The sequence below is a fragment of the Apus apus genome, chromosome Z (assembly GCF_020740795.1).
Source record: "Apus apus isolate bApuApu2 chromosome Z, bApuApu2.pri.cur, whole genome shotgun sequence".
NCBI classification, from domain to species: Eukaryota; Metazoa; Chordata; class Aves; order Apodiformes; family Apodidae; genus Apus; species Apus apus.
In genome coordinates, this window is record NC_067312.1 from 27,470,539 (window position 1) to 27,487,894 (window position 17,356).

Sequence of the window (17,356 nt, forward strand, 5' to 3'; positions counted from 1 at the left end):
TGCTCCAAAATTATCTTTTTGAAAAGTAGTGCCTATAATATGCTACACAACTAGGTGTTTTTTTTCTTCAAGGTCACCTTCCATACTATATGGGGAGAGGGAAAATGCAGCTTTTAAGTTTAGAGAATAGCAGAGGAAAAATATGCATTGAAAATCTCTCCCCAATTTGTCTCTTGCCTAGCCCAAAAAATATAACTGTACCACAGGATTTGCCTAATTTTCAATCATGTCAGGTATAACATCTAAACTGTAATTTTCTTACAGACAATTAGTTTAAAAAAAAAAATCTCAACTCATAAAATAGTAAGCCAGAAACCTGTCAAATCATTAATAAAGTTTTGCTGAAGTATGGAAGGTGCTCTTCATACCAGAACATGCCCTCTATAAATGCAAAAGAAACAAGCCTCAGAAATTCCGATTCAGTAAGGCATTTGGGGATTGCTCCCAATTTGGAAGGTGAAGCTGTGGGCCAGAACATAAAACATGCATGCCATTATTAGAATTCTTTTCAGAAATCTTATTAAGTGACCACGTAATAAGTGTTACACATAATTTCAGTTATGTTCAGTTATGTTGTGATAAAACTGCCATCACAGATCTAGATTTTTGTGCACAATACCACAAGTTTATCTTTTAATAAAAGGGTACCTTTTTTTGTAAAGTCAAATAATTCATTATTTGGTTTATATATGCCAATCACATTTGTTTCTAACACTGGACATATATATACAGTACACATGTAAAGACATGCATATATTAAAATCACTGTTAACTAAATGTTTAAGTGTTACTGCATACATTTGTCATATTCAATACATAAATAAAACTGGAAAAATATTTAAGCAGATTAGAAATTAATATAAACCCTATAAAAATGAGAAAGCAGTAACTTTAAGAATCTAGATATATGACAGACGGTTTGCTTCAACACTGAGACTTGTAAAAGCTTCTGCAGAACAGAGTTGTTTTTACTTATAAAACCCAAATTCATAGCCATAAAATCAGTTCTGGTGTGGTTCTCCTATGGAATTTTTAAAATTATTGTTAAAAAAATCTCTAATTCACTTCACCACGTATGGTTGAGTTTTTGGGTACCTGTGTTCTCTAACAACGTCTTTGGTGTGTTGGGTCTGTTAATTATTTCTACAAGCTGGTGCAACACCATTGGAATATAAGGCTGCATCTCTATACCTGTAACAGCCAAAAAAAAAAACCAACAAAGATTCAGAATGAAATGACCATTAATACACAATCTAAACAGACTGAGTACAATGAACTTACTAACTAGGATAGAATTTCAAATTTATATTAAATTTTAAGATGAAACTATCACTACAAAAACAACATCCAAAATACACTCATGAGGACAAACCATGCTATACGTACAGAGATTCAAAGAAAAAGAAGTCTCTTACCCATCTGAATGGAGATTTCTCCAATTGCCCAGGTGGCATTGTTACATACAGAAATGAATTCGGGGTTTAGGTTGGTTCCCAAAATTGGCATGAAATCAGCTAGAAAGAACAACATTTTAAATTCTCATCACACAATACAACGTTCTTGTCCCACTACTGTAAGATCACTGGGGAGAAAGTTTTTTTTTAAAAAATCGTGTAAGCCTATTTAAATGTTTGGAAAGTGTTACAAATGAATTAACAAGAGCTTTATTTCTGCTATGAATCAGATAACCCCGGATTTCAGAATCTAAACAGATCAATACACATCTTTTCACATTATTATTTTAAAATGTTTCTAATAGGCTTTTCCTTTATGTAAGTCTAGAAATATTTTTCTCCCCTTCCCTTGCTGGGGTAGAGGGAGAGTGGGAAAGGGGGATAGAAGAAAAAAAATCACATGTACAAGTTCTTGTAGTTTTATAGTATGGTTGAACAACCCTCAAGTCACCTGGATGGATTCAGCTATGTTTGAATAAATAATGAAGCCTAGAAGGCAATCACATCTTTGATGAAATTCTAAAAAGTTAGCCATAAAGAGCATTTGTGGTAAGAGACAGCAAATACCATAACTGATGCCATTTCCCCACTGAAATTAAAGCAAAAAAACCCAAACCAAAACGTAGCCTTTACCAAAATTTCCTGATTCATATTTATATAATATCATGTAACAACAGCAGGGAAAAAAAAAGCCATAAATTCAAGAATTTACCAAAGCAAGCATCTATTGGAACTGAAGTTTAAGCACTTTTGGTTTGCCGCATTCCACCACAACAGGTAGCTTGTTACATCATAAAAATCAAGGACAAAAAAACCTATTTCACTGTCTGCAAAAATAAGTCTTTTAAATACACAATTCAAAAGACAAAAAATTACATACCACTGCTGATAAAAGGAAAATGAAAACTTATAACACCCTGAATAGGCAACCCACAGAATAGGGAGCTTTAAAAAAAGGCAAAAAACAGCCTCTTATCAATTTGTAAAACATGTTAATTGTTTATTATTAAAAGAGACATACCGATGCAAGGCTTAACATGCTGAAAACAAGCCTTTGTCAGATCACCTAACAATGCAAAAGAACTCTGCCGTACCTCAGGCATTTTATCCTAAAGAGAGGAAAAAAAAATTACAATTATAGACATGTTTCTGATTCTTTTAAGTAAGAAAATCCCTGGATCAAACAGGTTAGTCATCTCACCTGCATGCACTGGTACATTAGTGTCAGGATATTGCTGCGAGCCACTAGCTGTTCAATGTTGCCTCCAAGTCCTTCAGCTAAACCACTGAGTAAATCAAGAGCCACAATCATGAAATCTTTATCTGGAGCCTCATATTGGTCTGGCTGAGCATTATGCAACTGCAACAAAGTACACATTTTTCAAAATAAGTATTAGATGTTCTCATGAGTATGCCTAAAAAAAAAAAGTTTCTGCACTGCTGCTTCATTTTTATATTCAATGGTTATAAAATAGATCTCCTTGCAAACACTTAACTTTACATAGGTAATACATTGGCTTAGTGAGATACTCTGAAAACACTGAAATATCAATAGAAAAATACCATGGCTTGTGCAAGGGTCTTCTGCACCAGATTTACACAACGCTGGTATACAGGTTCACAGTATGGAAGAAAGCCAGATTGCAAGGCAGTAGCAACTGATGACAGGCACTGGAAATAACCAACAAACAATCAATTAAGACAGCAGCAACTACCTTTCCTCACATCCCTGAAGAGCGTTTTACTTAGGAGAAGTAAATTAAGAGTAAAAAACATTTTAAATATACCCACATATTAACTGATCAAGTAATCATAACCTAGAAAGGGAGTATCAATTAGCTGAGTCTTCAAGTCAAGTATGAGCAAGTTGTTACTTTCGTAGCTGCAGCAGCTTAGAAATAGAAAGTGCACAAAAACTGCTACAAAATTCAGCCACCACTCACACTATACTTCAGGATCTTGACCATGTACAAGCCCTAACATTATTTAAGAGTTATGAAACTTATTTTTCTAGCAGTGCTTTTCTTCTTCACACTGAGAAAGTACAGAGAATATACTACATGGTCTGATTCATACCTTCAACTTGTCTGATGTAGTTTTAATGGAGGAATAAGAGAAGAGCAAAGATAGAAGACAAAAATAAAAGGAGGATGGAACATTTCTTTTTTACTAAAAGAATCCCAAAGAGAACACTATAAAATGGCAGAAAAAAGTGAAAGATTTCTGCTAAACCTAATGATATTTCCACCATCAGAACTTTTTTCTTTACTACAGTCAGAATATTTTCTCTGTAATGGGAAATATATATACTGTCAGCTTTTATAGTCCCAATTCCTAGTGGGAGCGTCTTTAGTAGAAATTGTAATTCCTAAAATAAGCTGATAAAACAATAAAATTTTAACACTTACCTCTAATAAAGGGAAGAGATCTTTATCTTCGTCCTTCAACATATTCCACTTCTGGATTAATGGAGGCATTAGCATCTGAATATATTCCTGTTTAGGATGAAAATAAATCAGCTGCTGAAACACTTCATTGAAACTATTTTATTTCAAAGCTAGAAAATCGATGTATTAAGACTTGATATATATTCTACTTTTTCAGAAAAAAAAAAAATCCTGATGTACTGTAATTCAGTCATTGTAATAAGTAGGAACAGTTTAATATCAGAATTTACAATTTGTGATTTAAAATTTTTTGCTGAAGAATTAAGTACCTTTGCAGAGTGAATCTTTACTCCAGGTTTGGTTTCAGTTTAGCTGCTGAGGTTTTTGCAAATCTATATGATTGCTTCAGGGCCTGCAGAAAATGTTTTTACTAGCAATGCAATCTGGCTGTGCCATCTGCCACCTACCAACCCTTTCATATTGCCCTGATGCTACCCTACATCCCTATTCCCTCAAGTTCCTAAAACTTCACCCATCAACTAACAATCCATGAAGAAAGTAATTTCCTATCCTTCCAGAAGGACAAAGTTACCCCTTCTGTATAAAGCTGTATCTTCCCTGCCACTGCACAGTCACAGTCAGAAGGACTGCAAGGGATCCCTATAGTGCTGTTGCTCGTAGAAGGCACCTAGAGATATCTAAGGATGTCCAAAGATAAAATATTCTAAGTGACTGAAGAAAGTCCCACCTTCACCAAGAGCTCCCATTGGGCTTCCTCTGGTACTGTTAAATGTCAAAGTGGCCAGGGTTGAGACACACTGAAAAAGAAGCTCTTTGACAGTGTGGGTTCTCAGATGGCAAGCAATGTGCCATGGAAAAAAGCTTCAATTGTTTTATTCTAGTGGGTCTATGACATCTGAAGTACTATAGAGAGATAAAAAATATTTCAATAACTATTACAAAAGATGCACATGTGACATGTATGCATATTCTATTAATTAATGTATGTACATTAAAAAAGCCCAATTACATTTGCCTCTGTGTTATCTGTGCTTTGTCCAAAGGATTCTGTGTTTTTATATATAAAATGAATGCCTGTCTCACTCTCTGATAAAGCAGCTTCTAGTGATGATGTACACCAATACACTGGAAAGAGACACCAAGAACAGCTACACTTAAAGTAGCTACAAAAAAAGTGTGGTCATTAGAAATTAAAACATACATTCCAACAATTTTTCTGAAGTCCCATTTCAAATCCGTATTGATATATATCTCCTCTGAGCTGAAACATTCCGAACAAGAGAAAAAACCTCATGGCAAGAGGCACATTTCACAAGCCACCTCACATGCAATCACTTATTTAAAATGGCAAATATTTGTGTACTGGGAAAATTACATGCAGTCTGTGTTTTACCCGTAAACATTTAGTATTACAGAAACATCAGCATTTGTTATATAACACATAAACCACACTACAAAAACCACTGAACCAGTTTTTCAGCTATGATGACTGCTTCTACAGAAGGTATACTCACTGGTTTATTTAAATGATGTCCTACAGAATCTGCTAGAGTTCCTATGGCATCATAGAGAATGAGAAGGTTTTTATGCTGATATTTACTAAATGCGAAGACCAAAGTGTCAAGTATATATGCAAGATAAGGAACAAGCTCTGTACAAGCCTCCTCTTCTAGAGTAGCAAAGGCACTGAGGGACAAAAAGACAGGTCAGTTAGTATCTTGCAAAAACACAAGATGATCCCAAAATGTCCCACACTACTCATCTCTATTCAAACATAAAACTGTATTTAGTCCTCAAATTCAACCAAGATACTTTTTCAAAATGGTATTACTGAGGTAATTCCAGTCTTTTTGGATTGAACAAATAAGGATTCAGCTCTTTCACTGCAATGAACAAAGTAAAAAATATTGCCATAAGACCCATTATTTATATACAGGAAGCCCCCACAGAGAAAAGCACTACCGAACACAAGCTACAATATACTAACTTAAATAGCAGAAACCATAACAAAAGCTTTTTACTGAAGTTAAAAATGGCACACTATCTTTTCCATATCCTGTAGCTGCAACTAGAAGCCCTAGTGCTCTTGTGCTGGTACAATGCCAACATGATCCTGCCCTCTCAGCAGCATGTGACATAGAGAAACAGAGAAAGAAAAAGAGGGAAAAATAAATGCAAAGACAGATGACAAACAATTTTAGCCAACCTTGGCCAAAGCACTCATGACAGCATCAAGGAAACTTTTCAGGTTGTTTGTAAACTGTTTGAACAACAACATTAAAAATACTCACTCAAACAGACAAACAAAAACCCCATACACCAGACATTCTGCTTCAGAGAAGCATCAAGGAAAGGAAAAAATTAGGAGCTGTTGAAGATTTACTGACCTAGCTTCTTTCAACAAGATTATTATTAGCCTGTCCCTCCACTAAAACTGCATGCATCACCCCATGAGGTGAACAATTCCCTACTAGTGTGCTACCAAATACAGAAATGCTTTTTTCTTAAGACAATGAAACTTTGAACTGTGAAGGGGCTAGCATTGTTACTATAATATTACGAAGTGTTCTTTCAGAAAGGCATACAATATGAGCAGGAAAACATATTTCAGTAATATATCCTTTTAGGTGTCACCAACTAAAGGAGCAGTTTCTCAGAATAATTGTTAGGTATCTCCTATGATACAGAATTTAGTCACAGAAACATATAGTATCCTGACTAATTTTCAATTTGGTAGACATTAATGACTGTGCAACTATTCACTGTAGGGAGGAAGCTTTTTGCTTCTCTCCAAGAAAGACCATTGTATTCCCTTGCAATGCAGAAAGCTTTTGACTTGTAACAGCTCTACATTTTCCTTAAGGTGGAGTTTTCCAGGTAAGTTTACATTTTAGCTGCAAAAGTAATTTTAATGTACCTCTGCTCTAAAGAAAGCATTTCAAAACAGACTATAAATCTGCAATTGAACTTTAAATAATTAAAAAAAAATAACTGCAAGGCATGCAATACGTTGCTTTGCAGCTGGTCTAAATGTTAATTTGTAGTTTATCAATGGTAAGCACTGCTCAAGAGCCAGAGTAGTGATACAGTCCTTAATACTGACATTCATTACAGTATATTCTGCAGTGATGGTTTGTGTAAACAGAAAATTTTGTTAGTAATTTTATCTTAAGCTTTACCTTGGGGAACTATACCACTCCATTTTCTCCAGAGTTTAGTCCACCAGATTTTGGACCAACATAGCTTTACAATGTCAGGGGTGTTTCTGAATGTCTTGCTGAATTTTATGAATGCTTTTCATGTGTTGGGGAGGCATAATACAACTATCCCACCTCTGAAAGTGAGAACCCATTCGTAGGGTAAAAGCTGCTGCTCAAGAATGAGAGCTGCTGCTTGTAAAGAGAATGCTTCTGCTATGTCTGCAGCTGCTGCTCTCTCCCCTACAGGCACAGACACAACTCTGACATGGCTCCTTCCTCCCCCACCGATACTGCTGCTGTTCCAATTAATGAAGTTGATTCTGCTGCTACTGCAGCAGCTACCATGGCCACACATGGCTACTAGTTGACCCTGTGACTAGGAGTAAAGCAAAACGGAAAAGCACTTAACCGTATCCAAAAGCTCCAAATATTTCAGCAGACAAGGGAGAGGATGATAAGGGTACTCCCTCTTAAGCAGGAGAGGGAGAGGATGATAAAACTGGTACTTTTTGAGTAGCTGCGGAAGAGTGTGCTTTTCTTTCTGACACAGTTATCTGAGGAGGAGGACTCAAAACCAGAAGTCACTTAAATCCTACTCTGTGAAGGTAAAATGATCCAAATTCTTTTAGAAGTCAGGTTTGCTGTATAAAGAAGGAAAGTCAAGGGGCCTATAAAAGAGAACCAGTTCCTGGGAATTAGGTGCAAGATGGGCATTGCCACATCCCAATTAATGTGATTAACAAAATATCAGCTATGTCCCCACCAAGTAACAAAAAAGGAAGTAATTTCTTTTTAGGCACTGTAGGTTTCTGGAGGAAGCAAATTCCTGGTTATAATTAGATTGTGAAACCTCTCTATGATGTGACCTGTAAGAAAAAGGATTTTAAATGGGGCCCCAAACAGTAAGCAGCTTTTGAACAAATCAAAAAGGAGATTGGGCAGGCAACGGGCCTTGGACCAATTTGAACAGGACCAGGACAATCATATATTGAAAACAAGTGTCACAAACAGATAATTTTTTTACTACAGTAAGCTACTTAGTTTGGCAAGTCATATAATCTGAAAATAGGACAAGAGAAATGCAAATTAACTTATTTCATGTTATTATAACTCAGAGTAACCTGTGACTAAAGAAGTTGCATCTATTCCAATTTAAAAGAGAAAGAAATACATTAAGAGCTAGAAATGGAGTTATGCAGTCATTGATAAGGCATTAAAATAGTTTCCCATGAAAAAGCTGTGTCAAGGATAGTATCTTTTGCTTAAGGTTTGGCTCACCTGCAGGCAGCTTCTTGTACTCTTTTGTTGCTATCCAGGATACGCTTTAGCAACTCAGTCATTAATGGCTTCAAGTATGTGTCTGGGGGTTGACTAACTACCCAGTGTGCATAGCGACTAAGAGTCCAGCATGTAATGGAGCGCACAAGAGCCTTTTTGTCGGAGAGGCACTGAATAAGATGAGGGATCAGCTCGGGAAGATACGGAATCATACCCTGCATGCAGCCTAGAAGACAAGATATAGCTATTGCAGCACCAGAATTAACAAAAAGTTGAAGGGATATATTCCCATTCTCTATCATGTAAGAATACATCTTAAAAACATACAAAGCGAGTCTACCTAATTTATTTTAAGTCCTATAAAGAAACCTTACACAAACAATAATTAAAATCCCCAATTAAACTTAAATTAATTTAAACTGCAGTTTTACTTCAGCACTTCCCCAATTACTGGATATTCTGTTTTACTTAACGGAGCATGGCAAGTACATCCAGATAAAATAAGTTTATAGAACTTGGATGTCCTACATCAGTCCTACTCAGAGAAACCAATACAACAAGTAGAGAAAACTTGGTGTTGACAACAAATCATCACATAATTAAAAAGGACTCTAAAAAATTTGCATTTCTTCTTTTTTCTCCTAAAATGATACAAATACTGACCAGCAGAAATAATGTGTCAAGTCAGCAAAGGCAGTAATACACTGAGATTTGCCAGAAGCACTAACTTTTAAATTACTTGACCTGAAATCAAAACTATCAAACAAGTTTTCTAGTCACAAATTCACTAGGCACTGTAGGAAAAGAACAATAATCAAGGCACAGACCCAAAAGTATTCCTTTAGTTGCAAAAGGGACAGAGATGCTGAAAACGTAAGCAAAAAGTCAAGTAACACTGTGAATAAGTACACAGGAACAGAAGTTATTATATTCAAATTGGAGAACCATCCACAAAAAGCAACTCGGGGCACTGAGGTCATAGGAGTGCTCTTCTCCATTTCTGAAAACACTTAAACAAAACATAATGTTCAAATTTATTAAATATTCCTCTGCTGTGAAATCAAGGTAGTATTTAATGAGACCAATAAAGACATGCTGCAGTTAAGACAGGGAGGAAAAAAAAAATATTGTCTAAGCTGTTCAGCCTTCTAAACATTAATAGATTGGAAAATGAAAAATTAAATAACTGAAGTCACCAAATAGTAGATTAATCACCAAAACTGAACCAGCTAAGGACATATACTGGTTTGAATAAGTTAATTCAACTGGAGGGAATCACAGAGCTGCTTTAGACCAAATAAAAAATTCAGCATCACAATATGCACTGTTGCCTTACCTTCAGCAATTGCTCCAAGAACAAGGATACCTGATTCTTTAACTACCCATTCAGGATGGAAGAGCAATTCCTTCAAAAGGGGCAAGATGTGTGGCAGAAGTTCATCACGAAATACATTGGCGAGGACATCTAAAGCAGCAGCAGAACATTTCCCTGAGGGGAATTAACAGTGTTAATGTCTGCTTATTGTACACGTCGTTGTAGTTAGGAAATACATTCCTCATATTAACTTACAGCTGCCCGTGGAGTCTCAGGGCATTAGGAGAAAAGATACCCCCACTTCTCACAGAGTGTACTTAAGTCAGATTTGTCAGAATTTCACTATTTTCTGCCTGGGCTTAAAAAACAGTTTGTGGCATTTTCTTTCCTTACCACATTGCCTAGTGGCATATGATCCATACAGAGGCGATCAGAACTGTGGAATCCTCACAGCTATCTCCTTTTGTCCTGACTAAGGTACTATATTCTGGTCAGAAGCAAATTCCTTATATTTAAAAGAAGTACTGGTAAAGGCCATCAGTTTTCCATGTTCACATGGAAAAAAAAAAAACCCACCCAAAATTAAAACACAGAAACCAATTTTAGAAGAAAGACTGAAGTAAAAGACAGCATTATTATGCTTACTCCAACTATCAGTGTGCAAGAGTTGTTTTTTTTAAATTAACTTAACCAGGTGATATACGATTTTTTTATTATCTTGTAGAATTAAAATGTTAAGTCCAGAAGTTCTGTTGAATTGCATCTAGCAAATGTTTGTAGCACAGCCTGCTATCTGCCATATTTGAAAAAAGCTTACAGATAGCAAGCTTTTGCCAATCCAGTTACACAGTCAAACTGTCATCAGAAAGAACTCCCCTCTATGCCATCCATCAATGATGTCAGATAGCTCTTTTTATCTACAAAAGCAAAGCCTCTGTATTCCTATACACAAAGTAACCTTTTTACTCTGTTTCTTGTATTATGCAAGTAGCTCTATTTTAAAACATTTTACACATTTCTTTGACATACTTAAATTCCAGTCAGAAATAGTATCATCATCATCAAGTTCATCATCATCATCATCATCATCTTCAATACCATCTTCTTCATGTTGCTGGGCCACCGTCCGTGAGCGATGAAAACGAGGTCTTATGTCCTGTTCACTATCTGGAATAGCTTCATCCTCTTCAACATCCCCCTGTAATAAAAATGTTTTATCAGATAAACTAGTCCAACTACATTGCTCAAGGAAGTTAAGAACGTAGTTTTAGTTCAAGATTTGATAACCATATAAAAGATTCACAACCCGTTCGTGCTGACCAGCTAACTAAAAACACATTTTGCTGCCCCAGTTTCCAGAAAAAAATGACAGGAGTAAAGAAGCAAGAGATGTAAGGTCACACAAAATATCCTTGTTAAGAAATTAATCTTGATGGGAATGAAATAGAAAAAAAAAGTGATAAATTCCAGTACTCAGACATATTCTAAAATGTACTGAAGGAGAAAGCTGTGTAGTCAACCTAGAAACTAACGATGAACATTTTTTTAGACTCCATTGTTGCAGTAGTTCGTGGACAATAGTGTCCCAGTTCTGCATAAGTTGAGTGGTCTGGGAAAGGGGAAAAACAGGAACAACAAACATGGCAGCAGTTACATTTAGTATTTGGAACTGCACATCTTGCACCAGAAAACTAATTCTCCATTGGAGAGATGGTAGGCAGGATCTGCCTGTTAAGATTTACAGTTCAGAAACCAACCAGATACTCTTACAGCTCAAAAGAAATGTATGCTCACCTTCAACAGAATAATATCAATCTCTGAATATTTCATACCATTTACCAGCACAGGTATCAGCCTACAAAGAAATATTGGTACATATCAAAATAACACACACACACAAAAAAATTCAAGGCAGTTTTCAATTATTTAGGCCATAATTTTGGTTGCAACCCTCAGCCCCAAACCAAAATTAAAAAAAAGCAAAACCAAACAACAACTTTAGTCTGATAACAAAAGGTAGTACCTAAACCAAGCTCCATGTAATAAGGTTAATCAATCCTTTGTCATCTGAAAAAGTGTCAATTTAAAATTACAAACTTTTTACTACAGGTAGCTATGTGGCTAGTTTGAAACTCTAAAAAGCAGATACTCTTCCATATGATAAATTTATTCAAAAGCACTTTTCAGAAGTTAAGTCTAAATGTTTTCATTAAGACTTCAAAGTGACTTAATACACATGACAAACAAGTTGTCTCTCACCAATAATACTTGTCACTTTATTTACTTGTGACTGAAGACACTCACTAGTCTTAAAAATGGAAGCCTAACCACATTAAGCCCTTCTATCCCTTTGTGATTACTTCACTAAGGGAGGTCCCCAATATTGGAGAGATCTCAACTAATCTGTATTAGGGTTTACTTCCAAGGGCATGCAGTGAGAGGACAAAAAGTTAAACTGAAATAAGGCAGATTTAGGATAGACATTAGGAAGACATTTTTTAGTGTGAGGGTGGCGAGACAGTGGAACAGGTTGTCCAGGAAAGCTGTGGATGCCCTCTCCCTGGAAGTGGGAGGTTGGATGAGGCTCTGAGCAACCTTGTCTAATGGACTCTAGTCCCCACTCATGCAGAGAGGTTGGAACTAGATAATCTTTAAGCTCCCTTCCAACCCAAATGACTCTATGACTCTATGATTAAACTGGCCACAGGACTCCAACTGTGCAGATACATAATTAAAAACAGTACCAAGGGGAAAAAAGTAAAGTACTTCATGTAAGTACATGAAAACACATATTACACACCAAATTAAACTAAGAAATAACTTGGACTGACCCAGCACCAGTGACAGACTTAATTGCTCTAGATTCTGCAGCTAAGAGTATTGCTTTTGAAGGTACCAGGCCAGCAATAATACTCACGCACTGCAATGGCACATTACCTTCTGAACTTTGAAGGAAGCAATAGTAAATATACGCGTTATCACTAATTTATTGGCCTTTCTGCAGTATACTAAAGGAAGGAAATAGGAGCTACATATTTCATAAGAAAGCCTTTTGGAGCAAAATGGAACAAGATGCTAGATACCACATGAACAGGTTTTTAGAAGATCTTGTCCCACTTTTAGTGTAACAAAAAAATTTAGATTATCATCAAGTACTGACAAACTTCTACAGCTCCCAAGTCAAACAGGGTTGCCAAGAAGTAAGTTGCTTTCAATGAAGATGACACTGAAAGATGATGACAGATGTTCCTCTTACTTGTTCTTCCAGAAATGTAAAAGGCTTTATAAAAATTTAGCATGATGCTGTTGCAGTTCAATGTACATATAGGCCAAAAGAGGTGTAATACTGGCAGTTATTAACTAGTAGTTATAAATATTGTTAGTCTCATTATAAACATGATGTGTGTTGGGAAACTTAAGAACTGTGCTAAGAATTCTTGTGTCTTTTGATATACAAGAGTGGGAACTGAGCAAGACCATTTTAAAACTTAAAAATTTTTTCTCATACCATAGTTTCTCCTGTTATCAATTCTATTTCCTCCACTGCTACAGTAGGTATTTTAATCTCAACTCTCCACTTTCTAATTGCTTATGAAAACTGATATTTTGCAGTTTTTTAAAAAATGGCTTCACATCTATAATGCTGATTACTACTAAGAAGAATGCGTTCTTTCCATCTGTGATTCTGTTCTTCCACTCGAGACATTGAGAGGACTGCCCTAGCAATTTCAAAAACCTTCCACGTATATATAAAAACAAAGAGTATCCATTTGCTGGAAATACAGAAAAATTTATTTTCTATTGCACAAGCTTTCAGATGTGGCAAAAAGTTAGGCTGCAGACTGCTGGCAGACATGCAGATGTTTATGTCTCAATCATGGATATTCATTCCAATTCCATCAAAAATTTAAATTTTGAGGCATAGGGTAACTTTTTGAAGCTTAGAAAAAAACAGTTTTTGAAATTAAACTACGAAGGAACACATTGTACATGCCTTCTTCAAGTTTAAATTGCAATAGCAATTGATATAAAATTGATTCCTAAATCCAAGCGATGCCATGCTGCTTTACTAGGTTCTATATAAAAAGGGCAACTCTTTGCACAACTATGCACATAGAAGCATTGCACAGAGACTCCTACATCAGCAGTAGCCAAGACAACATGTTCACAGCATAGCAGATATTTCAGGTAACGTCATAGAGATGTTTGAGCATAAGTGCACCTTGGCACGTCTTTGCATGCATGTGAAGCTTAACACCCTGTTAAGCTTGAGGTGAAACACCACAATGACACAATTTAGGTTGCTTCTGGAGGTCACTGGGCCTGAAATCCTCAGAAATATTTTCAATTAACTCTGTGCTACAGCCATTTTTACTATGCACAAGAACTGGCTACAGGAAAATTCTTCTAAGCGTACTGCAAGCCAGATACAGCCTCTGTTAGATACCTGGGAATAAGTCAAACAAAGTTTAAAGACAAGAATTTAAAAATAAGCAGGAGATGTAATTCTTAATACTTACTTAGTCAGATGCCGACATAACACATCTTTACAAATTGGCTGTTCAGCCAAAGTCAGCCAAAACTCACAAGCCTCCAAAGCCACATTTTCATCTTGGTCCTGGGTCCTTTGAAGCATGTACTACACAATATAAAAATAAATTACTGTAAAAGAAGTTTTAAGTGTCCAGAAGAAGCTACCAACATTGTGAAGGGTGTTTGCAAAACCAGACTATCCTACCATAGCAATTTTGTTCCTTTGGGATAAGGAAAAGAAACAGATGTAACAGACTACACAAGGTTACTGCGAGAATAAACGGAGAGACTTCTTTCTCAAAGCTATTCAGTCTAAATTTCTTCAATGCCTACATGAGAGTATTATTACCAAGAAACTGCAGAAACCCAAGATAATATATAGAAATATAATAGGAAACTGCTGTTTATGTTCCTAAATATATTTTTTACTAATTTTTTACTCCCCTTTCACACTTTTGAATAAAAAGGTACAACCATACACTTAAAAAAATGGAAGAACTTTCTATTTCCAGACCCATTAAAAAGCTGCCCTTCCAAATCTTGACTACTCAGCAGAATATAGTTAAGCAGAACACATAAGAGGGAAAAAAAAAATAAAAATCAACAAGTCTCATATTTTTCTAGCATGAATAGGAATTAAGAGATTAAGTATCAAATATTCAAGCTTGCTATTAAAATGTGATCCTCCTCCTACAAAAATAATCAAATACCTGCATAAACAAAAAGCCTAAGAAGACTACTGCTACATCAGTTCTTTATACACAACTTCCAAAACAATTAAGGGAATCACAAAGACTCCTGCAACTTCCAAAATAGTAATTTCTGCATTCTTCCATGCCAGCCCTTACTTCTGCAAAGGTTGGTTCCTCCATTCCTTTTAGAAAACCTCACAGAAGTCCATGCAGCTACCTTTCCTTATACACGGATTTAGAGCAAAAGAAATACCTCTTCAGTTGCTTCAGAATACCACCTTAATCTCTGAATGGGGAGACCTTTATTAGTCTCATGCATTTCAGAGATTCAAGACTTGCCATGAATGGCATCCCTTCCTTCAGAATTGCATTAAATCACAGACTTTTTCTAAAGGTTAACTATTGTGATTAAGTACTCAGAGTAACAGGATTACTACTTTATTCTGAGCTGTCAAGAGATTGCAGCTTAGAAAGGTTGAGAAGTGTCCTACTCATTGTGAGCAAGGCTTCTTCAATGCACTTTAAGTTGAGAGATTTGGTATTTTTTTCCCAGATGTGTTGAAAATCCATTATTTTGCTGTGGCTTTGTTATTTATCAGTAAGTCAAAAACAGAATGACAAAAAGTAATCTGTTTGAAGATGTCTGTCATTTCCTCTTCAAGTATGTATTACAAGTATTACACTATAGGCTCCATGAAGCTCAAAAGCAGTAGATTGAAAAGGCTATTTACAAATAGTGGTGTAAGACAGCCATATACGCAGCCTGGAAATCATAGCAAGAACAATGACCCTAGTAACAAAGCAAACTGTGGGAAGGGTATTTGAAGGCTTTGTCTTTTTTTTAATATTATCATGTCAAATTGTAATAAGTACTTTAAATGATAAGCTATAAAGTTCTACTGACTTTAGGCAATGCAAAAAGACGCTTTGTCACAAGAAATTACAAAATTCCATAGGAAGATTATTCAGAACAATTCTGTGTATTCTGTTACATAAATGTGTCCATGTTGTTAAGTCAAATAATCAAGAAAATAATAGTGAGATACACGAAGTATTAAGAACACACTCTTTGAGCAGTAACAAACATCTTTATCTAAAGAAAGCAACAGGTTGCAAAAGTCAAGATTTCCAACTGAGAAAGAGGAGCCATGTGCTTGAATAAATATGCCCTGTGAGTATAAAAGTGCAATTGAAATGTTAGATTGGTCTACTGACATATCCTGGTATCAAGTTCTTTGACCAAAAAAATAACTAACAAACCAAAAAACAAAAACACACACACAAAAAAAAACCCAAACCAAAACAAACAAAAAACCCCCACCACCTTATCATCTTTTGCTCACCTGGAAATGCATGCTCAAAAAACCCAGTGAAATCGAAACTCAGCCATTCCTTTATGCTACAGGCATTTGGAAATAAAGTTTAAATCTGTCTGCTTCAAAAGCATGATGCCCTACTGGATCATTAATATACTAAGCTACTTTAAAAGTGATTCTCCATAAGCAAAAAGAACATGATGTGGACACAAGACTTCCTTCACTTAGGGCAGCCAGCAGCAGCTATCAGCTTGGAGATACTAAATCCTAAAAGGTGCAAAACCTGACATACTTGAATGCTGAGTAACCGTCAGTTCTGACATACCACATTTGCCCATACCAGGATGTATACAGAACTGAGGAAGTCAGTAAGAGTACACAGTAGTTTCAAAACTGGAAATAAAAAAACCCAAACCAAGAACCCAACTCCAAACTTTCTGTTACAGAACAGAAAATCACTACTACTGTTTTTCTGGAGAGAGAAAGCCTAGCCATAGCTTTCTCAATAGCAAAATCCCAGATATAATGGGAATACAATCTTGAGCTGTCTTCTGGTTGGTGACATAATTTCTACCTACAAAGTCCAGACACTCCTTACTAATTGAAGAGCCTGGGAAGTTATCACTTCTTGAAAAAATTATCTCCAAAGCTGTCTAAAAAAACCCAAACATCTCCCTCAACCAACCACCCATAACACAACCCACCACCAAATATCAACAATCTTTGCTTATGTTACATGCTGACATGTCTGCAAGACTGGTGTAATGAAAATCCAGACAACATAAAAGAAGAATAGACAAGAGGCCAAGACTGGCAACAGTCAAGTCTGTTTTACACATCTTTAACACCTGTCTACAGGAGCAAAAACTCAACACCTTCTTTGTGTTGTTTGATGCTGTCCTTTCGGAATTTCACACTGATTTATGACCCACCTGTCCACATAAAATCTGCATGAGAAACATTATCATCTTAGCTAAATTTCCTGTCTGGAAAGTACAGGATGTAATTGCTGCCAGAAACTACCAGTATTCCCCAGAAACATGGAAATTAATCACAGCCCAAACAGTTGCGCAGTCATAAAAACAGAGCTGACTGGTCCTCTAGTAGACAAGTCTGCTCTAATCAAGACTGGTAAAAGAACTATCAAATAGCATTAAGCT

General features: G+C 36.0%; 1 protein-coding gene across 2 annotated transcripts in view; it reads right to left on the bottom strand.

Annotated features, from left to right (window-relative positions):
• TNPO1 (transportin 1) overlaps window positions 1–17,356 on the bottom strand; it is a 68,428-nt gene that overhangs the window by 18,117 nt on the left and 32,955 nt on the right. For both annotated transcript variants that reach the window (XM_051642620.1, XM_051642621.1), the window contains exons 9-20: window positions 14,176–14,294; window positions 11,450–11,510; window positions 10,685–10,853; window positions 9,677–9,829; window positions 8,341–8,566; window positions 5,377–5,548; window positions 3,863–3,949; window positions 3,018–3,125; window positions 2,656–2,814; window positions 2,476–2,563; window positions 1,416–1,514; window positions 1,096–1,191 (exon numbers count right to left, since the gene is read on the bottom strand). In XM_051642620.1, coding sequence (XP_051498580.1) covers window positions 1,096–1,191; window positions 1,416–1,514; window positions 2,476–2,563; window positions 2,656–2,814; window positions 3,018–3,125; window positions 3,863–3,949; window positions 5,377–5,548; window positions 8,341–8,566; window positions 9,677–9,829; window positions 10,685–10,853; window positions 11,450–11,510; window positions 14,176–14,294 — 1,537 coding nt within the window. The remainder of the gene's footprint in view (window positions 1–1,095; window positions 1,192–1,415; window positions 1,515–2,475; window positions 2,564–2,655; window positions 2,815–3,017; window positions 3,126–3,862; window positions 3,950–5,376; window positions 5,549–8,340; window positions 8,567–9,676; window positions 9,830–10,684; window positions 10,854–11,449; window positions 11,511–14,175; window positions 14,295–17,356) is intronic.